We start from the raw sequence: 24,148 nt of genomic DNA on the forward strand, positions 1-24,148 counted from the left end.
ATTGTCCTTTCCAGATTTCAATTAAATTAGCATCTGTGTTCCCATTAAGTACTCACTGGTTTGCTTTGTTTCTGTAACCTTCTATAAATGAAATGTAATTACCACTTTTTTAAAAAAATATTTATTTATTTATTATGTATACAATATTCTGTGTGTGCCTGAAGGCCAGAAGAGGGCACCAGACCTCATTTCAGATGGTTGTGAGCCACCATGTGGTTGCTGGGAATTGAACTCAAGACCTTTGGAAGAGCAGGCAATGTTCTTAACCTCTGAGCCATCTCTCCAGCCCGTAATTACCACTTTTTGAACTAGAAACATGTTTTAGAACTGGGCATGGTGCACATATCTATAACCCCAGCATTTGGCAGGTTAAGCCAGGAGAATTAGGAGTTTAAGGCCAAGGTTAACTGTGTTTAAGGAAAACAAAACATGGCCTGGGAGATGGCTCGGAGGGCAAAGGTGCTTGCTGTGCCTGGAGTGGTGGCACACGCCTTTAATCCCAGCACTCAGGAGGCAGAGGCAGGAGGATCTCTGAGTTTGAGGCCAGCCTGGTCTACAGAGTGAGATTCAGGACAGCCATGGCTTTGTAGGGAGCCTGTCTTGAAAACAGTGCTTGCTGTCAAGCCCCAGGGCTTGAGTTCAGTCTCTACAACCAACACTGCAACACCTCTCCTTACGTAGTTAAGAGGGAATAAAGAATTTCTTATTTAAAGTGCTGAAAATTATAATAGGTTTTAGTTTTTATTATTGTGTTTGTATATGGTGTGTGGGGTGTGCATATGCCACAATACATGTATAGAGGTCACTTTGTGGGGTCACTTCTCTCTACCTTTCATGGTGCTGAGATCAAGCTTAAGTCCTCAGCTTGTGGCTTTGTCTGCTGGGTCATGACACCTACTCCCCAAAATTGTGGTTTTGATTCCCTCATTGTGTGTAAAGATTTCAACTTTCTCTTAGTGTCTGTAACTATTGGAGTCCTTGGTGCAATTGATTGTCCTGTTCTAGTGTGTGTAGCACTGAGCTGGTGGTGCGACTAAGTGTGCTGCTTTCCACGCTGTGGTGTCTTAACCGAGAAGGTAAGGGCGCTGTGAAGCTGCCCAGGCAGAGACCTCAGCCCTGCCGCTTCCCCTCAGCTTTCTGATGTTCTGCCTTCTCCCTAGGTTTTTCCATGAGCGGAGAATACTACAGAAGGTCTTTGGAGAATGGAAGGAAGAATGGTGGGTCTCCCAGAGGGAGTGGAAACTCTGTCTTCGAGCTGACTGCCACTACAGGTATCTCTTCACTTATCCTTGCTGAAACAGATTTTACACTGCATTGGCTACTCAGCGTCTCTTCCAAAGGAGCTAAATTTTAGGTTTTTCCTGGACTTTAGAAATCCTTTTGGGAATGAGTGAATCCATACTTATATGCAGTTACGTCCTTGTTCATGCACACACATGTGTGTGTTCCTCTGAGTCAGAAAGCTATGCTGGAAGTGAGATTTACTTATTTCCAGGTTTTTTAAATCTGAGAGGTTTATTTTTTAAAATAATTAGTTCTAAACTGGGTGGTGGTGGTGCACACCTTTAATCCCAGCACTGTAGAGACAGAGGCAGGTGGATCTCTGTGAGTTTGGGGCCAGCCTGGTCTACAGAGCTAGCTTTAGGACAGGCTACACAAAGAAACCCTGTCTTGAAAAACAAAAAAACAAATAACGACATCTTGAATTTTGCAGGAAAATGGATAGAGCGAAAACATCATTTTGAGTGAGGTAACGCAGACACAGAAAGACAGTTATCACATGTACTCACTCATAAGTGGTTTGTAAACATAAAGAAAATCAGCCTACAAATCACAGTCCCAGAGAACCTAGACAACAAGGACACTAAGAGACATTTACATAGATCTAATCTACATGGGAAGTAGAAAAAGACAAGATTTCCTGAGTAAATTGGGAGCATGGGGGTCATGGGAGAGGGTTGAAGGGGAAGAGAGAGGCAGGGAGAGGAGCAGAGAGCAGAGAAAAATGTAGAGCTCAATAAAAATCAATAAAAATTAAAAAAGTATATAAAAAAGAAAAACAAAAAGTAAACAAAAAGTTAGTCCTGGCATAGTGATTATGGTCAAGAAAGGTTGTGTCCCACATGGGACATTGGGGAAATAGAGAGGCTGAGTCAGGGAGCTGAGTGGGAGAGCAAGTGCTTAGCCTGCACAAGGTCATGGGTTTAGTCCCTAGCACCGAAACAGAATTAAAAACCAGAAAATGGAAGAAGAGCCTTTTAATCCTTGCCATTCACATTGCAAAGAGTAAATGGAGGGAAAGTTAAAAAGTACATCAAATGCCTATTTTTAGGGTAGGTGCTATAACTCAGCAGGTAAAGGCACTGCTGCTACTTGGTAAGCAAAGTTGACTTCCCAAAACCCACAAAGGAGAGAGCCAGCTCCTTCCTGAACAGTGTCCCACACTTTTGCTGTGACCCACACTCCCCTACACATACAATAAATACAATAATTAAATTCTTTGTTTGTTTTGTTTTTTTGAGATAGGATCTCAAAACTTACACTCTGGAACACAAAGGGGAAAAATTCATTGTGCTGTAGAGAGGAGGGATGGTGCCATTTTGTTATTTTGTGTGTATGGGGACTTTGCCTGCATGTATGTGCACTGTGGACATGAAATGCCCACAGAAGCCAGAAGTGGGTGTTGGCCCTGGAATTGGATTTACAGGTGATGTGAGCTGCCAGCCATGTTGGTGCTGGAAGCCTAACCCAGGTCCTCTGGATAAGCAACCAGTGTTCTTAAACATGGAGCTATCTCTCTAGCTCCAGTTATTATTTTAAAGTGGTCCTGCTGTCAAGGGTCAGAACAGCTCATAACTTAGGATTTCCATGTGCTTATCCTAGGTAACATCCTCATTCCAAATGACCCCAATGTCTGCTGCTCAATTCTTTTTTTTTAACATTTATTTATTTATTAATTATGTGTACAGTAGTCTGTCTGCATGCCAGAAGAGGGATCCTGATCGAATTACAGGTGGTTGTGAGCCACCATGTGGTTGCTGGGAATTGAATTCAGGATCTCTGGAACAGCGACCCGTGCTCTTAACCTCTGAGCCATCTCTCCAGGCCCTGCTGCTCAATTCTTTATCAACTACAGGTTTTCCCCTTCTAGCACTCCCCTAAGTATAAAAGTGACTGGATTTTCTGGGTAGAGCTCCTTTGTTTTACCATAAGCACCCTTTGTATTTTGGCTCCTCAGATACTACTTATACAACCTGATGTTCCAGAACTGGAAGACCTTCGTTCACCAGAGACAGGAGATGAGGAAGGGGCTCCACAGAGCCGAGCGTCATGGTGAGAGAGGGGAGAGTTCTGGTGAGAGAGAAAACGTACTTGACTTCCTTTCTTTTTTTTTTTTTAATATTTATTTATTTATTTGTTGTGTATACAGTATTCTTTCTGCGTGTGTGCCTGAAAGCCAGAAGAGGGCACATGACCTCATTACAGATGGTTGTGAGCCACCATGTGGTTGCTGGGAATTGAACTCAGGACCTTTGGAAGAGCAGGCAATGCTCTTAACCACTGAGCCATCTCTCCAGCCCTTGACTTCCTTTCTTGTTCACAGAGTTTGATCTAGTTGAATCCCCTGCCATCATGGTCAGATCCTGTGTCTCTGTATGGTGTAGCTTGTTTACTTGAAGCTCGTTGGGCAGATGTGAGCAGACTGTACCTGGCCTGCTGGTGCGCTTAAACTGAACACAGCACAGCTGCACCCCCGCAGTGTGGACCTGAACTTCCTCCTTTCCCTATAGATGACAAGCCTTGCTTAGTTTGGTTCCGTTCCTCATGCTTCAGAAGCATTTATCTGGTGTTCTGAGAGCCTTCTGAAGGGACCACTTCCTGGCAGTGATCCTCACCTTCTGCTGATGTTACTTCTTCATCACCTCTTTGCACTTACTCCTCTGTTGTCCTTGTACACGTAGCTGAAAGAGTTCTTGGAAGATTAGACCATGCCACCCTGCAACTTCACTTGACCTCTCTTAATGAATGCAACACTTCGGTGTGACATTCACGGTTTCCCCTGTTCTCTCCCCCTAGCCTTGACCACACCGAATATGCACTTCTTACCTTCCCTCGAGATCCAAAAGTTTCAGGCCCATTTTCATTTATTGTTTTATTATTATTATTATTGGTTTTTTTGAGACAGGATTTCCCTGTGTAACAGTCCTAGCTGTCCTGAAACTACCTCTTATAGACCAGGTTGGCTTCAAATTCACAGAGATTTGCCTGCCTCTGCCTCCTGAGTGCTGGATTAAAGGCATGTGCCACCACCACCCAGTTAATTAATTTTTTAAAATGTGTCTTTGTGCCATGTGCATGCAGAGGCCAGAAGAGAGCATTTGATCCCCTGGAACTGGACTTTCAGTTAGTTGTAAACTGGGAATTGAACCTGGGTCCTCTGGAAGTCCTGAGAGTTCTCTTAACTGGGGAATCATTTCTCCAGCCTTGATTCAGGTGCATTTGAAGTGTTACCTTCCTAAGCCAGGTGTGTTGATACTTGCCTGTAATCTCAACACTGAAGAGGTGGAGGAAGGAAAATGGAAAATTTCGGACTAGTTGGGGCTACATAGGAAGTTCAAGTCTAGCCTCAGCTAGGTCACAAAAATAACTAAATAAGTGATGAATGTTACCCTTCCTGTCTAGCTTTCTCTCCTCTTCCCAGGATGTTGGGTTCTTAGTTTAATATGAGACAGTTTCTGTATTTAATCTGTAAGTAGCTAATGGTTTGTTTTTGTTGTTTCTAATTCTCATACAGTAAGAGTTTTACTTTTTGGTGTACAATTCTATGATTATGACAAATCCAGAGTCATTTTTGTATACAGAAGCGCAAATGTCTATTTTAGAAATGGGACAGCTATGCTGGTACATGCCTGCAGTCACAGCACTGGAGAGGCGAGGGAGCAAGCAGATAGCTGACTGTGGTTGCACATTCAGCTCCTGTTTCAAAAAATAAAACCAGTTGAGCATACGTGCTTTTACTACCAGCACTCGAGAGGTGGGTGAATCTCTCTGAGTTCTTAGAGTAACCTAATCTACATAGTGATTTCAGGCCAGATAGGGCTATATAGTGAAACCATGCCTCAAAGAAACAAAAGAAACTAAAACCTCCTACGAAATAATAATAATTGATCCCTACAAATAGTTATCTGAGTTATCTATATAGATAGTTCAGATATTTTATTTTGGTTTTACTTTGCATTGCTCTAATAATTAATAATAGTACCTTTTCTTGTTCTCACTATTAATGTATGTGCACTTCCACATATGCACACATATCTATCATCCATCTATCTGTCTGTCTATATCATTGTATTAGTTAGGGTTTTCTAAAGGAACAGAACTGATAGAATTAACTAATATGTGTATATATACATATGTATATTATGTATCATGTTCATACATAATGATACATATTATATACATTAAAAGGAATTTGTGAGAGTGGCTTACAGGCCATGGAACAAGTAGGACAATAATTGTCTCTTGATGGGAAGGCCAAGGATCTGGTAGTTGTTCAGTTCACAAGACTGGATGTCTCAGCTGTTCAGTGTGGTGCTCGAGTCCCAGGGATTCCTAGAGAGCTGCTGGTCTTCAGTCTGTATTTGGAATTCAGAAAATGTAGGTTCTAACCCCAGCAAAGGAGTATCTCGGGGACAGATGAAGTTGCCAAGGAGAGTGAGGGCAAGTAGGCAAACAGCCAAGGCTTCCTATTTCCATGTCCTTTTATGCAGGCCACCACCAGAAGGCGTGCCCAAATTTAGTGTGATTCTTCCCACCTCATGATTTAGTCAAAAAAAGTTTTTCACGGGTGTGCCCAGCTATTTGGGTTTAGTTAATTCCAGTTGTAGTTAAGTTGACAACCTAGATTAACCGGCATTTTTGTATATTTTTTTGTGTCTGTTGGAAGTTCTTTTTTAAAATATTTGTTTTTATATGATCGAATGTTTTGCCCTGCATGTGGGATGTGGGTCATAGAGATCCACCTGCCTCTGCCTCTTGAGTGCTGGACCTGGCTGCTTCTGGGTTGTTTTTTTTTTTTTTTTTTTTTTGAGACAGGGATTCTCTGTAGCTTTGGAGCCTGTCCTGGAACTTGCTTTGTAGACGAGACTGGCCTTGAACTCACAGAGCTCTGCTCTGCCTCCTTAGTGCTGAGATAAAGGTATGTGTTTCCAGGCTAGGGAAAATGGGTCTCAGTAAATTGCTTTGCAAAGCAAGCATGAGGACCTGAGGGTGATTCTTCAGTGCTCACATAAAAAGCCAGACTTGCCCCCAAACCAGCACTGGGAAGTGGAGGCAGGAGGATTCCTGTGGCCAGCTAGTCTAGTTTAATAGATGAGATCCAAGTTTACTGAGAAACTCCGTCTTAAAAAATAAGGCCAAGCCAAAATACAAAACAAAACAGAAAAACAAAAGCTGGAGGGGCTCCAGGTCAGCACAGTTGGCAGAGGGCTGGCCTTGCACATTTAAGTTTCATTTAAATGCTTGTGACAGGCACCTGTCCTGTCTCGATTCTTTTTTAATTTGTAACACTACACAGTGTTTCCAGCAGAGGGCGCTTGGAGGCTAGAGACGAGATATGAGAAGTACAGGAAGTTCTTGAGCTGGTATGACTACTTGAAATACTGTCTTCTTAGATTTGTTGGTTTGAATGTGTGAGAGCCCCTGTATACCATGGTGCTCACGGGAGGTCAGAAGACAGCTCGCAGGAGTCAGTCCTCTCCTTCTGTGGAGTGAGCTCCAGGGGTTAAATTCAGGCCACCAGGTTCTCTACCCTTCTTATTGTTGTTGGCTTTGTTCTGTTGAGACAGGGTCCTTTTTATTTATTTATTTTAGTTTGTTGTTGTTGTTGTTTTTCCAGACAGGATTTCACTGTGTTTAACAGTCTTGGTTGTCCTGGAACTTGCTTTGTAGATCAGGCTGGCCTCGAACTCACAGATTTACCTGCCTCTGCTGCTGGAGTGCTGGGATTAAAGGCGTGTACCACCACTGCCCGGCATCTGGTTTTATTTTTTTATTTTTATTGATTTTTATTGAGTTCTACATTTTTCACTGCTCACCTCCCTGCCTCTCCCCTCCCCACTTCAGCCCTCCTCCAAAGTCCCCATGCTCCCAATTTACTCAGGAGATCTTGTCTTTTTCTACTTCCCATGTAGATTAGATCTATGTAGGTCTCTCTTAGTGTTTGGTTTTATTTTTAATTGTGTTTATGTGCATATGTCAGTGTTTAGAAATGTGCAGGTGCCTGGAGAGGCCAGAGGAAAGGCATCAGATCCCTGTAATTGTTCTGGAACTGGAGTCCCAGGAGGTTGTGAGCTGCCCAGTGTGGGTGCGAGGAACTGAACTGGACCCGTGTAAGAGCAGTGGATGCTCTTAACTGCTGAGCCATCTCTCCAGTTCAGTTTCTGCCCTCTAAAAAAGATCTCTCTTTGATGTCTTTAGATAGAAAGCAGAAGATGCACCACGCCTGGAAGTCCTGGTTGATATACATGGTTGCTCGTAGGACCAAACTTCACATGCAGACCACAGCTCTAGAATTCAGGCGGTGGAGTGTCTTACGGTGAGTGTGTGCAGCGCCATAGGTCGGCTGCCATCGTTTCACCTCAGCACTGGGATGAGGCTTTAATTCACCCATCTCAGCACAGTGCTTAGAACACAGTGGACGCCTGTAAATACCCCTTGATGACATCCAGCTATAATACTGAATATTCATATAAACATGACTAATTCTACTTAAGTACTTACAGTGTCCTAAGCCTGTGTTAACTTTGTGTACAGAATGTTTGGTGGCAGGGCTATGAGCAGGCTATTTTTGTCAGCTTGACCTAGTGTAGAGTTATCTGAAAGGAGGGAACCTTAGTGAGAAAATGCCTCCATAAGATTGGGCTGCAGGCAAGCATTTCCTTAATTAGTAATTGATGCGGGGCCAGTCCATTGTGGGTGGTGCCATTCCTGGTGAGGTGGTCCTAGGTTCTATAAGAAAACCGGCTAAGCAATCTGCATCAGCTCCTGCCTCCAGGGTCCAGCGCTGCTTGAGTTTCTGTCCTGACTTCTTTCAGTGATGAACAGTGGGATATGGAAGTGTAAGCCAAATAAGCTCTTTCTTTCCCAAGTTGATTTTGGTCGTAATGTTTCATCACAGCAATAGAAACCCTAACTAGGACAGGGTGGTCCAGGAGAGTGAGCTTAGGGTCTATTTCATGGTTGACAAATACTCTACCACTAAGCCATGTCCATTCCCTTTTTATTTTTAGTAGTCTGACCTTGGACTCTCTCTGTAGCCTAAGCTAGTTCTAGACCTTCCACTCTCCTGACTCAGCCGGAGAGTTGAGGTTATAGGTCTGCCTATAGCCCCTATGTGGGGCTATGTATGTACTACAATGTAAGGTATTTCATTTACTCCTTGGCATAAAACGTAAGTACATTAGTCTGTACATCATCATGTCCAGTAAAGGCTCCGGAAAGTCAAGGACTTGTCTGAAGTTTTGTAAATTGTAAAAAACAAAACAAAAACAAAACCAAGAAGAGGGCTGATGCTCTGCCTGCCGCCACTGCTCTGCACTGCACTTGGCAGCACTGCACACCAGGACAATCCACTTTGAGTCTCTTGACATGTGTAACAAAGCTGCTCCGTGACGGGTCCTGAATGGAGTGCTGTGAACACTCAGGAGAGGCAGGCGTAGACTACAGCCTGCTAGCCTTCCCGCTGCACTCACATGGATCTGAGTCCTGGCCCAACATGTCACTGGTCATTTCGCCTCTCCATGTTTCCTTGCTCTCATCTGTGAAATGGGTTTATCATCAATTATTTTTCTAGGTTATTGGGAATCGATACCCCTGAAGTAGTTAGCTGTATCCAGGACATCTTTGGACAGAAAGAACTTTTATTTATGTGTGTATGCATGTATGATATATGTACATGATTTTACATTACTGTTAGTTTCTGTTCCTTAAACTTTTTAACATTATATGTTATTTAATACGTGAGAAAAGGATGATAACATATGGAGGTCAGAGAAAACTTATAGATGTCAGTTCTCTCCTACCATGTGGTTCCCTGTAGCATAGTTAATAAAAACCCAGAGACAGAAATTAGGGTTCAACTTGAAGGTCAGAAAAGCAAACCAGCCAGCCACTGTCTCTTACCTCTACCTCAGTTCGAAATAGCGATCCTGCCTCCAGGAATCTCAGAATGAGACTGAGCTGAGAGCTGTCTCCTCCTTTCTTTTTTTTTTTTTTTTTTTAAATTTATTTATTTTTATTATGTATACAATATGTCTGTGTATATACCTGCAGGCCAGAAGAGGGCACCAAGCCTCATTACAGATGGTTGTGAGCCACCATGTGGTTGCTGGGAATTGAACTCAGGACCTTTGGAAGAGCAGGCGATGCTCTTAACCACTGAGCCATCTCTCCAGTCCTGTCTCCTCCTTTCTTATATTCCTCTCTAGTGCTGGGATTAAAGGCGTGCGCAAGGCATGCGCCACTGCCGCCCGATTTCTCTGGCAAACTAGTGCAGCTATGGGATTAAAGGCGTGTGTCACCACTGCCTTGTCTGTAAGGCTGATTAATGTGGCTGTTTTACTCTCTGAATTACAGGCAAGCTTTATTTATTAAAATACAAATGAAATATCACTACAGGTCCCTGGGATTGAACTCAGGTTATCAGACTTGGTGACAAGCACCTTTTCTCCATAAACCATCTCTTCATTCCCTGGACTACTCTTGATTTTTGTTTTTCTTTGCAGCAGTGAGTCTAGCAGGCATCAGTTAAATATGGTACTGTGAGGGAGAGACTTGGGTTGAACAGAAGCACAGCCCTAATGGTCCTTGTCTTCTCTGTGTCCCCACCCCTCTCCCCTCACTAACTCCTTTGGTTTGCTCTTTCAGTTTCTGGTGGAGCAAGTGGAGGTGGCAACTAGCACAAGCCCATGCGGACCGTGCTCTCCACACAGCAGCTGTGAAGCAGAGAGCCCAGAGTCTCCAGCTGCAGGTTTGTCTGGCACATTCAAGTTTTGGTAATTAACTATGTAATTAATAGGAAAGCTTCTCACTGCTGCTGCTTGTTGGGAGTGCAGCCGGGGCATCTGGGGAGATGGGGTGGGAGAACAGTGCAGAAGAACGCGGGGCTGTGCCAGATAGGTGCTGCTCTAGGAATGTGTACCTGCAGAGCCGAGGTCACAAAGTTGATTAGAAACTGTTTCAAATATGTTCTTATCTGTTCATTGTTTTTTTGTTTTTTGTTTGTTTTGTTTTGTTTTTTCGAGGCGGGGTTTCTCTGTAGCTTTGGAGTCTGTCCTGGAACTAGGTCTTGTAGACCAGGCTGGCCTTGAACTCACAGAGATCCACCTGCCTCTGCCTCCCAAGTGCTGGGATTAAAGGCCTGCGCCATCACCGCCCGGCTCATTGTTTTCCTACAGCAAATGAGAAAATAATGCAGGTAGAAACAAAGACTGAAAATAAAACCTTTCTGCTTTGCCCTTACAAGGTGTTTGGTTTCTGGTTTTTGAATCAGAGTCTCACGTGGTCTAGGCTGGCCTTGAACTTGATATGTAGTAGTGGATGCTCTTGATTTTTTAATCCTCTTGCCTCCAAGTGGCAGGACCATGCTCACTGACTGAAACTCACCACTCCGTGCGTGAATATATGTTAATAAAACCCACCTGGCCTCTGAGGTTACCTGCACAGACACATACCCATAAGCATAAAATGGAATCAACTGTCTTGCAAACTGAAAAACTGATTTAGTGGCTAAGAGCACATACTCTCTTGTAGAGGACCTGAGTTTGGCTTCCAGAAACCACATTAGGCAGCTCACAACCACCTGTAACTCCAACTCCAGGGGATCTGATGCCTTCTGACCTTCTCAGGTACCTGAACTCAGGTACATATACCTACCTGCACACAGACACATATATACACATAAATACCAGCCCTCAGGAGGCAGAGGCAGGAGGATTTCTTTGAGTTCGAGGCCAGCCTGGATTACAGAGTGAGTTCTAGGACAGTCAGCACTGCACAGAGAAATCCTGTCTCAAAAAAAAAAAAAATCAAAGCAACAACAACAACAAAAAACCAACAACAATGCCAGCCAGTGTTTGCTCACGCCTTTAATTCCCGCACTTGGAAGGCAGAGGCAGGTGGATCTCTGTGACTTCAAGGCCAGCCTGGACTAAGAGTTAGTTCCAGGACAGGCTTCAAAGTTCAAAGCCACAGAGAAACGCTGTCTCGGAAAAAACAAAAACAAAAAAACCCAACAATAACAACAACAACAAAAAAAAAGGTGAAGAAAGAAAGAAAATTTTAAGTGGGATTTTTGGCAAGATGGTAGTTGGAGTGTGTGTTTGTATGTGTTTATGATTTATTTTATTTTACATGTGTAATTTTTTTCCTGCATGTATTTATGTCAGTGCACCATGTGTGTCTGTTGCTGACAGAGGGCAGAAGAGAGTATCACCTGGAACTAGAGTTACAGATGGTGTGAGCACTTATGTGGGTCCTGGGAATCAAACCTGAGTCCTCTAAAAGAGCAGGTATCTCTCCAGACTCAGGTTCTGACTGTTTTGAAAGTGACTAATAGGATTTGCTCATGGGGAGATTAAGTATGGCTTCAGGACAGGAATCCTGTGGTGACTCCTGATCTTGGTTGAGCACCTGCAACAGTGGAGTTGCCCTTTACTGACATGGGACCTCTGAACGAGAAGCAGCCTGTAAGGAAGGACTGGGGGAAGCTGTGCTCTTCACTCGGAATGCTGAGCCTGGTACTCCCTGAGTCTCCACAGAGAGGTACAGATGCTTCTGTCACATCTGAAATACCGGGGAAGGGCCCACGTAGGACCCTACTCTTAGAAGTCCTTGTAGGAAGGTGGCATTTGCAGCTGAGGGAAGAGTAAGCGGTGAAGGGGGTGACAGGAGAGGCTGTGGGACAGGCACTGTGAAGTCGGCAGCAGGAACATGGAGGACCTGCAGGAATCCAGCAGAGAAGGTGTCTGCCATGCCAGATGCCATTCTGCCAGGTCAGGCAGGGTGAGGACAGACTTGACCTTTGGGCTGAGCCACGTGGAAATGGTTGATAGACTTGATAAGCAGTTTCTGTGAGCACAGGGGAGGCTTTCAAGAAAGCCCTGCTAGGGAGAAGTTACAAAATGGCGAGCTCGTGTAGCCACAGGGCTTGGGGTGCTAAAGGGTTGTGTCTGCAAATACTGAATTGCAAAAAAAAGGGGGGTAATACGTACACTTCACCCAGTTTAACCTATTCTTCATGGGGTTCTGTGTTTTGCTTTCTTTGTTATGGTTTTTCGAGACAAGGTTTCTCTGTGTATCTCTGGCTGTCCTGGAACTTGCTTTGTAGACCACGCTGACCTCGAACTCACAGAGATTTGCTTGCCTCTGTCTCCCTGAGTGCTGGGATTAAAGTTGTGTGCCACCATTGCCTGGCTTTTTGCTTTTGTTTTTTGCGACGGTCTCACTATGTAGCCCTGACTGTCTTGGAACTCATTACATAGACCAGACTGGCCTCTAATTCACAGAAATCCACTTGACTCCTGTCTCTTGAGTGCTGGGATTAAAGGTATAAACCACTGTGCTCAGCCATTCTTCATGTTTTAACAACCATGCAAATGTATTTTTTATTCCTTTTTAAATATTCAGGAAAAGCAGGGAGGGAGCCTGGACCAGAGTTCAATTTCTGCACCCATATCAAGTGGCTCACAACCATCTGTAACTACATCTCCAGGGGATCCAATTCCTCTGACTTTCAGACACTTGCACACACATGCACATACCCACACAACATACACACATACCACATATATAATAAAAACAATAAAATTAAAAATAATAAAAATTCAGGGTTATTTATTTGTTTGTTTAATTTTTCTTTTTTCAAGACGGTGTTTCTCTGTGTAGACGTGGCTGTCTTGGAACTCGCTCTGCAGACCAGGCTGACCTCAAACTCAGAGATCCTCCTGACCCTGCCTCCCGAATGCTGGAGTTAAAGGTGTGAGGCATCTCCCACTTCAGTTCAGGGTGTTGTTAAGAAGACCATTCTGGGGGGCTCAAAGATAAAAAGTGCTGACTGCCCTTTGAGAGGTCCTGAGTCCAATTCACACATGGTGGCTCTCAACCATCAATAGTGAGATCTCGTGCCCTCTTCTGGTCTGCAGGGATACATGCAGGCAGAACACTTTATACATAATAAATAAATCTTAAAAAAAAAAAAGAAGAAGAAGACCATGCTGAACTCTAACTCCTGATCCTCCTGCCTCAGCCTCTCAAGTAATCCTGAGATTACAAGCAGGAGCTCCCATAACCAGTTTAAAAATAAATATAGTTCTCTCATTTATTTATTTATATTTTTCGGGACAGGGTTTTGCTGTAGCTTTGGAGCCTCTCCTGGAACTAGCTCTTGTAGACCAGGCTGGCCTCGAACTCACAGAGATCCACCTGCGTCTGCCTCCCGAGTGCTGGGATTAAAGGCGTGCGCCATCACCACCTGGCCTTAATATAATTCTCTCTTGATGATCTTTTTTTTTGTTTTTGAACAGTGTCTCATATTCCCTCCTAGCCTTGAGCTCGTGGGCGCCTTTCTTCTACCTCATGCGTATGGCATGTGCACTGGGCCTGACTTGTGCTTAGTTTTTCTGAGCCACTTGAAAGTTGTAGATGTAACGTTCACTCTCAGTACATTTTGATACGGTGCCCTCTTCCGCCCTGCTGACATATACAGAGAGAACACTGTATACATAATAAATTAATAAATCTAAATAAAGTGTGCTCTTCCAGAGGACCAAGTTCCACTCCCAGGGTCCATGTCAGGTGACTCATAGCCATCTGTAACTTCAATCCAATGCTTCTGACCTCTGAGTGTACCTGTGCATGTACACACAAAGCTCTTAAAAAGAAATGGAAAAAAACAAAACCATACATTACAATTTTATGTCTGATACAGAGCCCAATGCAAAGTCACCTGTTTGATTTTTTTGTTGTTGTTTTGTTTCTTTTTTTATTTTATTTTTACTGCGTTGGTGTTTTGCCTATGTGTATGTCTGTGTGCGGGTATTGGTTCCCTGGAACTGGAGTTACAGACAGTTCTGAACCACCATGGTTGGTGGTGGGAATTGAACCTGGATCCTCTGAAAGAACAGTCAGTGCTCTCAACCACTGAGCCATCTCTCCAGCCCTGTTTTTCAAAGGTTTACTTATTTACTATGTATATAGTGTTCTACCTGTATTACCTGCGTACTAGAGAGGGCACCATATCTCATTACTGATGGTTATGAGTCACCATGTAGTTGTTGGGAATTGAACTCAGGACCTCTGGAAGAGCATCCATTGCTCTTAACCTCTGAGCCATCTCTCCAGTCCCCCCTCCCCTTTTTGTTGTTTTTCAAGACAAGGTTTTTCTGTGTAACAGCCCTGGCTGTCCTGGAACTCACTCTGTAAACCAGGCTGGCCTCGAACTCACAGAGATACACTTGACTCTGCCTCTGGGAGTTCTGGGATTAAAGGCGTGCACCATCACCACTTGACTAGTCACCTGTTTCTAATTGTCACATTCTGAAGGGCATTTTTAAAAAGGTGTATTTATTTTATATATATATGTGTGCTCTGTTCATGCACACAGAAGAGAAAATCAGATCCCATTACAGATGATTGTGAGCCACCATGTGGGTGCTGGGAATTAAGCTCAGGTCCTCTGGAAGAGCAGCCAGTGCTCTTAATAACCTCTGACTCATCTCTCCATGCTATGAAGGGCATTTTTTAAAAATTTATTTTAGAAAAAAAAAAGTCTTGTGATGGTGCTTTTAATCCCAGCACTTGGGAGGCAGAGGCAGGCACACCTCTGTGAGTTCGAGACCAGCCTGGTCTGTTAAGCAAGTTCCAGGAGATCCAGAGCTACACAGAGAAACCCTGCCTTTAAAACAAACAAACAAATAAAATAGAGTGGGAGAATAGTACATTTACCCACTGGTTTCCCAAATCTAGTAGAAAGTAAAGGCCGAAGGTGTAGGAGAGGTTCACATTTCCAGTGATACGCTTGAGAATGCAAGAGAAGATGGCATGTAGCCATACATAGTGAGGGTGACCTTTGACTGGAGCTTGGCCAGTTTGACTAGAGCTGGGGCAGGCAGATTTAGTTACCCGGTGCAGCCTGCAGAAAATTCTCGATTGCCTTTTTAAAAGATTTATTTCTTTGTGTGTGTGTGTGTGTTTACATGTACACATACATATGTGTGTGGGCGCTCACAGAAGCCAGAGGGGCACCAGGTCTCCTAGAGCAGTAGTTACAAGTGGTTGTGAGACACCCAACATTGGTGCTGGCAGCTGAACTCCGGTCCTCTGCAAGAACAGTACTCACTCTTAATCACTAGCCCCCTGTCTCATTTTTGGGGGGACTTGGAAGAATGGTATTTACCTAAGAGGAGGGAAGTAAGAGGTGTAACAGATTTAGAAAAAGATAAGATCTCTATATTCAAACTAGGGCATGAGTTATCTTTGCCCATATATGAAACCTTCGCATGGGTCCACATTTTGAATAATTTTAAGGGAATCCTGTTGTCTACTCTCACCTTTTACAGGCTCACTTCCCTGAAATGCAAGAGAACAGCACCCCCAGTACCACTTCCAAGGAAGAGACAGGCCTGCATTCATCATAAATTTGAATTTACTATATATTACACCCAGGGTGTCATTTAGTTTCATTATTCCATGTGTGTGTGTGTAAATTTGTATGTATATTTGTACATCATGTATGTGCCTGGCATCTCAGAGGACAGAAGAGGGTGACAGATTCTCTGGAACTGGAGTTACAGATGGTTTTGAGCCATCTGTGGATGCTGGGAACTGGACCTGAGTCCTCTGTAAGAGCAACAACCATTGAGCTCTCTTTCTGCCCCTACCCCATTATGCCCTTTTTAGCACAAAATTTTTATTATCTGTGGTTGCATGGAACTGTCATAGAAATTTCACACAGAATAGCTGCTGACATCAGAATTCGTTCTATTGGATCCATTTCCTTCACAGCTCCCTAGCATGTATGTCTTCATTCCTTGTGTAGGTAGGGCCAGCTCCATGTCTTCCCTCAGCCAAGTCATCAGTGCAACTGAGCTCAGAAGCTTCACCCTAAACCCCATCATGTACTTGCTACTTTCTTCTCTTCCTCCCCCACCCCACCTCTTTGTAGCCCTAGTTGTCATGGAACTCAGAGATCCTCCTGAGTGGGTGCTGGGAGGTGTGTGCTCCCCTGCCTGGCTGTAAGTTACCTTTTACAGCTTCTCTTTTTTGTTTGTAACTTCTTTCTTCCCCCAAGTTTATTTTGTTTTGTTTGAGGCAGGATCTCACATAGCCCAGGCTGACCTCAAACCCACTGTGTGGCTGAGAGTGACATTGATCTGGTCTTTTCAGGCGTGGTCACGATGGCAAGAGCAGCTCCTAAATAGCCAGCAGGAAAGAAGGAAGGTGATCGCTGCTGTGCGACACCGTCAGCGCTGGCAGAAGCAGAGGTCTTTGAAGGCTTGGCTTCAGTACCTCCACATCTGCAGGGTAAAGAGATGGCAGAACGGTGAGTAGAAAGCCTGGTCTCCCAAGCCTGGCCTGGTTGGAGCACTCTCCCCACTGCCTGTGGCCCTATATGAAGAGGAAACCGAATGCATTACACCACAATTTGGACAACAGGAAATTTAGAAAAGTACATCATCCTTGGTTCTCGTTTATTTCCTTTTGACTTTCCCTGGCATGCCTAACTTCTATTCAAATAATCTTAATGTATTGATTCTTTTATATTTAATTTCAAATGCTAACTTTCCGTATTGTGATGGGTATGATCATATCTACAGTTTTCTATTGTGCTTGTTTTTACATTGTATTTCTTCTTTATCAAGAATGCCAGTTTTAATGATTATTCATATTTTTAGAATGACTTGCCTTCTTTGTCTTATTAATACAGTGTTTATTTATCATCTTTCTCTCTGTCAAACCCTGTGCCAATCACTTTCCCAGACTTCCTGGGACGGTACAGGAAAAGGGACATACACAATAGAGAAGACATGGGAGAAAGGGCTATGTCATTGGGGTTGAGACAGCAGCTTCGTATGTTGACGAGGATGAGGAGGCCACCTTTAGTCAAAAGAGCCCCCAGGCCTCTGAGAGGACAAAGCAAAGAATCAAGGAGAAGAGCTGTTGCTTCAGAAAAGGGTTTCTGGCGTACCCAGTGATGAGGCTCCCCAAATAAACCCAGCTCAGCCCAGAGCCGACCACCCCAACTGTCAGGCCAGCCCTAATGAACCTGACTGCTGCGCTGATGTCCCTTGAAAGGGCTCTGACTTGGAAGCTATAGCCAGCATGAGTAAGTGTGAGATCTGAGACCGCCAAACCAAGGCTCTCGTTCTTCAGTGTCTCTGGTTGAACAGCACTTCATAGCTGAGTTCAGAAGTGGGTACATTTTCAGGGGTGACAGACTATATACCTTGTTTTACTTCTTTCTCTGTGACTTGCTATGTAGCTAGGTGGCTGGCCCTGGAGTCTTCCTTTCCTCCTCTTTCTTGCTTCTCGATCTTTTCTTCCCAGATTTCTCCTCCTTTTTATTCTCTCTGCCTGCTAGCTCCACTATCCTTTCTCCTGCCTTGCTGTTGGCCATTCATTCTTTATTAGACCATCAGGTGTTTTAGCCAGGCAGAGTAACACAGCTTCAGAGTTAAACAAATGCAACATAAAAGAATGCAACACATCTTTGCATCATGAAACAAATGTTGCACAGCACAAATGTAACACATCTTTAACTACTATTTTACAACACACAGTGGCCTGGTATTCTAACCACAGCTCCATATGGTGGATCTGAAGCCACAGCTACCAGAAGTCCCTAACCCCAGGCTCTCTCACCGTATTTCTGATTTTAGACAACAGGCTGTGTTCCTTCTCCACATCTTACGGCCTCAGGGAAAGCCTTGGATCAGCCCAGCCCTCAGTACATACTTGGATTATTTGAATTTGTCCTCCCTTATGCAAATACATATAATTTGTGTATTGAAATTTTTTTTCTTGGTTTTTCAAGACAGGGTTTCTCTGTGTAGCTCTGACTGTCCTGGAACTTGCTCTGTAGACCAGGCTGACCTTGAACTCATAGAGATCCACCTACTTCTGCCTCCTGAGAACTAGGACCATCACCATTCAGCATGATATTGAAATGTTTTTGAAAACATTTTAAGTTTAAGTAAAAAAGGAAAGAAAAAAATTAACATATCACAAGTTTGGCATGTGGGATTCTCATGGATGCCATCATTGTGGTTTGGTTTCCCAAACAGTTTTAGAGTTAATAACCCCTAGTGTTAAGGATTAGATGGACCCAAGGCTTTCCTTCTCGAAAACCAGGAATCTGCTTGGTATAAGACAACTTATGTAAGACCTCCTGACCACAGCTTTTCTGTCTTTATCTTCTCATCTCCTGGCCTCCTCCCCTTAGGACCCTGTCACTGAGAACAGCCTGCTGGTCCAGGTAACCCGAGGAGCATGATCCGTGATGCTTTTCGTAAGCAAGCTTGTTGAGTTTACACAGAAGTGAATCAAACACTGTATCCCTAGGTTAGGAGCTCATGCTCTTGTCCAAGTGAATTCCATTTACCTCCTAGACTACCAGCATTGGCTCTGTAGAGATAGTGGTGCTAGTCCGACTCCACAGCTGCCCAAGACTGAAAAGCAAAGGCTGTTAGGCTCTTTAGCAGGATGAACTTCAATCATGTGCCTCAAACAACAGCCTACTTTGCAGGTCCCAGTTTACCAGCTTTCAGCTGATTAGTGTTGGAAGGACATGTATCCGGCAGCTAGGGTCAGTATGGCTGAAAGCTCAGGAGGTCCTTGGCCAACATAATCATTGGAGTGGTATGTTGTTTTCTTGGAGACTGATCATATCCAGAACCCTCCATGTAGAGACAAAAATCAGACAGTATTTTTGAAAGTGTTGGTTATCATTCTTGCATATCAGCAGCTAACTAGCAGCCTCTGCCCATGGGAAGAAAATATATTTCTCCTGCTCAGGGATGGTACCGTCCACAATGGATTGGGCCCTCCTATACTAGTGAAAAAAATAAACAACAAAAAAATAACCAATGGCGTCACAGACACGCCACAGTCCAGTTTGATGGAGATAGTCAACCATTCCCTCTTCCCAAATGTGTGAAGTTGGCAACCAGGATTAGCCATCACACTTCCCTAAAACTACAGCCCTTTTTATTTGAAAGAGAAGTAATTCTAGAGGTCCGATAACCTTCTAGTGTCTAGACAACTCTTCTCTGTTGTGGTGTTTGGGGTTGACCCAAGGAGCCTCACATTTAAAGCACACACTTTCTCCCTGAGCTACACTGTCAGCCTGTAATAAGGATTCTTCATGGGAGCGCTCTTGAATCCCTGCTCTCTGTCAGTAGTAGGGTCCAGCCTTCGTGTTGTTTCCCTGCTGTGGGGAGCAGTACCTAAGAGTTATTTCTCTGTTGCAGAAATGGCTGCACAATTCCACCGTGTCACTGTGCTCCAGTTACATTTCTGTGACTGGCAGTGGGCCTGGGAGTGGAGGCAGAGCTTGTCTGCCCACCAGGCCTTGGTGGAGAAACTGGCGCAGAAGATGGCCCTGCGGAGAGCCTTTGGACACTGGAAGCACTGTATCCTTTGCACTGGCCTATCCATCGCCCTGCTCCCCTCCTCTCCCAGAATGTCCACAGTGAGGATCTGGATACCTCAGCTACACGTCCTTACATTTGTCCATCCAAGTCTTGATTCATGTTGAACTCCAGCTTAAGTTCTTGTATTTGGTGTCTTGCGTAGGTTTCTATTGCTGTGATAAACTTTATGACCAACAGCAAAGTGGAGAGGAAAGGGTTTGTTTCATCTGACAGCTCATAGTCTATCATGAAGAGAAGTTGGGGTAGGAACTGAAGGAGAGGAATGATGCTCACTGGTTTGCTCTGCAAGACTTGCTCAACCTACTTCTCTCTCTCTCTCTTTCCTGAGACAGGGTTTCTCTGTGTAGCTTTGGAGTCTGTCCTGGAACTCGTACTGTAGACCAGGCTGGCCTCAAACTCAACAGAGATCTACCTGCTTCTGCTTCTGCCTCTCAAGTGCTGGGATTAAAGGTGTGCGCCACCCTTACTCGGCCCTCAGCCTGCTTCTTAAACAACCCAGGACCACCTGCCCAGCATTGGCACCACTCATGGGCTGGGCCCTACCACATCAGTCATTCATCAAGAAAATGCCCCATAGACTTGCCTACAGGCCAATCTGATGGAGGCATTTTCTCAGATAGAGTCCCTTCCCAAGTGATTCTGGCTGGACCAAATTTACAGACAAACTAAGTGCCTGAGGGAAACGAAAGACTCACAGCACTCCTTGTCCAATGGGAAAACAGATATGAAAAAATGGTCTTGACAGTGATAGCGGTCTTGACAGTGATAGCGCTCCTAAGGCCTTGACCCAGAACCATGCCTATGTACCCAGCACTCAGGAACAGTGAGGCAGAAGGATCTTAAATCTAGACCAGCCTGACTACACATCCAGACTCTATCTCAGACTTTTTTGTTTTGTATTTTAAAGTAAAAAGCACTCAGTGGTAGTGTCTCATACCTTTAATCCCAGCACTCGGGAGGCAGAGGCAGGTGGATCTCTGTGAGTTTGAGACCAGCCTAGTCTACAGAGTGAGTTCCAGGACAGGCTCCAAAGCTGCACAGAGAATCCCTGTCTCTAAAGAAATCAACAAAAATAATAATAAAGTAAAAGGTTTCTGGCCTCCCAGGAGGTTCAGGTAAGGAAGACACATCTGAGCTGAACAGAAGTCCTAGGTGACCATAAATCTGGCAGAGGCTGGATGTTTACACAGGTTTACTGATGAGGCGTGGTGGCACACACTTTGAATCTCAGCACTTGGGGCAGAGACAGGCAGATCTCTGAGTTTGAGGCCAACCAGGTCAACATAATGAGTTCCAGGCCAGCCAAGGCTACATAGTGAGAACCTATCTCAGAAAACAAAACGAAACAAAAATGTGTGGTAAGTATGGCTCATGAGACAGTCAGTGTGGTCTGGGGACCTCCCATAGAGCCCTGTGTACCACACTCAGGGATTTGCTCATCCTGGGGGCACTCGTAAGCTTCGGGAGTTTTCATAAGAATCAATGCCCTTGAATTTGTGCTTTAGCCAAGATGTTCCTAGAACCAGTGAGATAGCTTGCTGCCGAGCCTCATAACCTGCGCTTGCACCTTGGAACCCACTTGGTAGAAGGAAAGAACAGATGGCTGCAAGTTGTCCTCTGGCCTAGCTTTCACCGTGGCACATGCATGCACGCAAACACAGATGAATGTAATTTGAAATTTTGTTGTTTTTTTTGTTGTTTGTTTGTTTGTTTGTCTTGTTTTGTTTTTAAGACAGGATTTTTTTTTCTCTGTGTAGTTTTGTCTGTCCTGGAACTCACTCTGTAGACCATGCTGGCCTCAAACTCATAGAGATCCACCTGCCTCTGCCACCCGAGTGCTGGGATTAAAGGCATGCGCCACCCCTGCCCTACATTAAGTTTTCTTTAAAAGAGAATATGGGCCTAGATTAGAGGAGAGAGACTGCCCAGAGAGCCCAGCTTTGTGAGGACTCATGTGAGGAACAAGTCAGGTGCTGTACAGAAGAGAAGCAGGCTGTGAGAGAAGGTTCAGGATCAGAGCACATGGGTTGTTAACTGAGTACGTGAGGATTACGAGATTAGAAAAGATATGAAGATAACTAACACTCCCAGCTCAGTCATCTTACCAGACCACAAGGCTGCTGGCTCAGGGATGATTCCAAATGCTTGTTGAACTTGGTGGCAGACTCTGCGGTTCATTGGATGGGCATCAAGAGGGTAGAGGCATGACCTGGCTCTTTGTTAGCACTTCTCTGTGCTTCCCTGAATCTCCAGGAGGAGACAGGCGGTTATCAGCCTGCCTAGCAGGCCTGTTATGCTAGAGCCATGCCCTTTAGGTGGCTCACAGGAAGCATTCTTGTTGTGTCAGGCCAGGAGCCTTGATAGACTGGAGGCCTTAACGGAATTCCTGCAGACATGCTGCTGCAGGCAGAAGGGGCTGCCCAGCATGCAGCGGCAGGAGAACACCACCGGCATTACCTCCTGGTAAGAGTACCGGGGTCTGGGGCAGCCATGGTGGCATCCGCTTGGCACCTCCCCCCGATACTAGCCCCTGTGTGCAGCCAGTTCTGAGTGGCTGTAGTCTGTGTTCACATTTTAAAACTGAGAGTCAGGGATGTGGAGTTGTTAAGGGACCTCACAGGGGATCTGATCCTGGGGATTTACAGTCGGCCTCTTTTGAGTGGCTGAGACCCAGTGTATAACACAGACAGAAGTCCTGTTTCTAAGTCTGAATCAAGGTCTGGAGAGTTGGGTCCTGTCCTGTGGGCTGCCCACACCTCAGGAGCTGGCCTTCAGAGACTTTAGGAGCTTTTGATGCTCCAAAGAACACAATTGGGAAATCCCTAACCTAATCTAGCCTCTTCCCTCTGGCACTTTGCTTAGGTAGTGACAGAACTGGGAATGTGGACCTAAGGGTTCTGTCCTAGTGTCTTTTGTTTCTGTGATAAAATATCCCAGTAAAAGCAAGTCAGAGATGACAAGAATTCATTTAAGCAAACAGTCTGTCAAGGCAGCAGGAGCTTGAAACAGCTGGTTACGTTGCTCAGCTGCCTTTCTCTATGCATGCAGCCCTGGATCCCAGCCAGGAGTGAGGTGGGTCTGCACACTTCTGTGAACCAGTCCCCCACTAGGAGGGGCCAGAGGCCTGATTCCACCCCATCCTAGCTGCTGTCAAGTTGACAGTGGGTACCCTCCATCACAGACTCAGTTACAGTTATGCAAATGAATATATACATTAACTCCAGGAGGTTCCCAAGTCTGGGACTAAAAGCATGGGTGCCATACCTACCCAGTGTTCAACCTTTTTAAAATTCTTTTTTCTGTGCGTAATGGGGAGTCAGTCTCCTGTTCAGAGGCAAGGGCATGTTTTTGTGTGAAGCCAGTTGTTACTGAGAGCTATTACTGAGAATTACTGAGGTAGGTTCAGTTCTATTAGGTGCAAGGTAGAGAAACTCCAGAGAAAGGGAGTGATCCTGAACCACAGAGGCTTCCGATACTGCTTTCCTTGTGTTCACACGTCTGCAGACACTGATGCTTCTTTTCAATCCGTGTCATTTCTGTGTACAGCATTCTTGCTTCAGAGCCTTAAAAGATAATGTGACCCAGGCCCGTCTCTGGCGAATCAGAAGGAACCTTGCTCACCAGCTGCGTGATACTACGGTGAGACTTGTCCCTCTCAGACAGGGCTTTGCTGTGTGGTTAGCTCAGGCCAGCCTCAAAATCACTGTTTAGCTGGTCTTGAGTTCACAGTACTCCCGAGTCCTATAATTATATGTGTGCACTACTGTGCATGGCACTTCATTGAAACTTTATACTCCAAAATAGTAATGCCTATTTTATTTGCTAATCTGTATCGCTAATAGAGAAATTTGTTTTAGCCTTTTTTTAGGGCTCCCCACTCACCCCATCTCACTCCAGTCTACTAAGAAAATCAGTACTTGGGGGCTGGAGAGATGGCTCAGAGGTTAAGAGCATTGCCTGCTCTTCCAAGGGTCCTGAGTTCAATTCCCAGCAACCACATGATGGCTCACAACCATCTGTAATGAGATCTGGTGCCCTCTTCTGGCCTGCAGGCATACACACAGACAGAATATTGTATACATAATAAATAAATAAATATAAAAAAAAAAGAAAAAAGAAAATCAGTACTTGCCAGGTGGTGGTGGCGCACACCTTTGATCCCTGTACTCAGGAGGCAGAGACAGGTGGACTTCTGAGAGTTTGAGGCCAGCCTGGTCTACAAAGTGAGTTCCAGGACAGTCAGCATTGCACAGAGAAACCCTGTTTCAAAAAACAAAACAAAACAAAACAAAAAAATGAAAGGAAGGAAGGAGAGAGAGAGAGAGAAGAAAGAAAGAAGGAAGGAAGGAGAGAAGGAAAGAAAGAAGGAAGAAGGAAGGAAGGAGAGAGAGTGAGAGAAAGAAAGAAAGAAAGAAAGAAAGAAAGAAAGAAAGAAAGAA

At 44.6% G+C, this 24,148-nt stretch overlaps 1 protein-coding gene across 6 annotated transcripts in view; it reads left to right on the forward strand.

Moving 5' to 3' along the window:
• Positions 1–24,148, forward strand: part of Sfi1 (SFI1 centrin binding protein) — a 55,406-nt gene that overhangs the window by 8,721 nt on the left and 22,537 nt on the right. For 4 of the 6 annotated variants that reach the window (XR_007235056.3, XR_015002777.2, XM_048450005.3 and 1 more), the window contains exons 5-12: positions 1,161–1,271; positions 3,239–3,354; positions 7,480–7,597; positions 9,928–10,030; positions 16,444–16,600; positions 19,527–19,688; positions 22,102–22,172; positions 23,256–23,348. Coding sequence is in view for 4 of the 6 variants with exons in the window: in XM_048450005.3 (XP_048305962.3) it covers positions 1,161–1,271; positions 3,239–3,354; positions 7,480–7,597; positions 9,928–10,030; positions 16,444–16,600; positions 19,527–19,688; positions 22,102–22,172; positions 23,256–23,348 (931 nt within the window). In the remaining 2 variants the exon portion in view is untranslated. The remainder of the gene's footprint in view (positions 1–1,160; positions 1,272–3,238; positions 3,355–7,479; positions 7,598–9,927; positions 10,031–16,443; positions 16,601–19,526; positions 19,689–22,101; positions 22,173–23,255; positions 23,349–24,148) is intronic. The other 2 variants (XM_048450007.3, XM_085692141.2) reach the window with 1 other exon arrangement.

Source organism: Myodes glareolus, chromosome 8 (assembly GCF_982192425.1).
Source record: "Myodes glareolus chromosome 8, mMyoGla1.1, whole genome shotgun sequence".
Taxonomy (NCBI): domain Eukaryota; kingdom Metazoa; phylum Chordata; class Mammalia; order Rodentia; family Cricetidae; genus Myodes; species Myodes glareolus.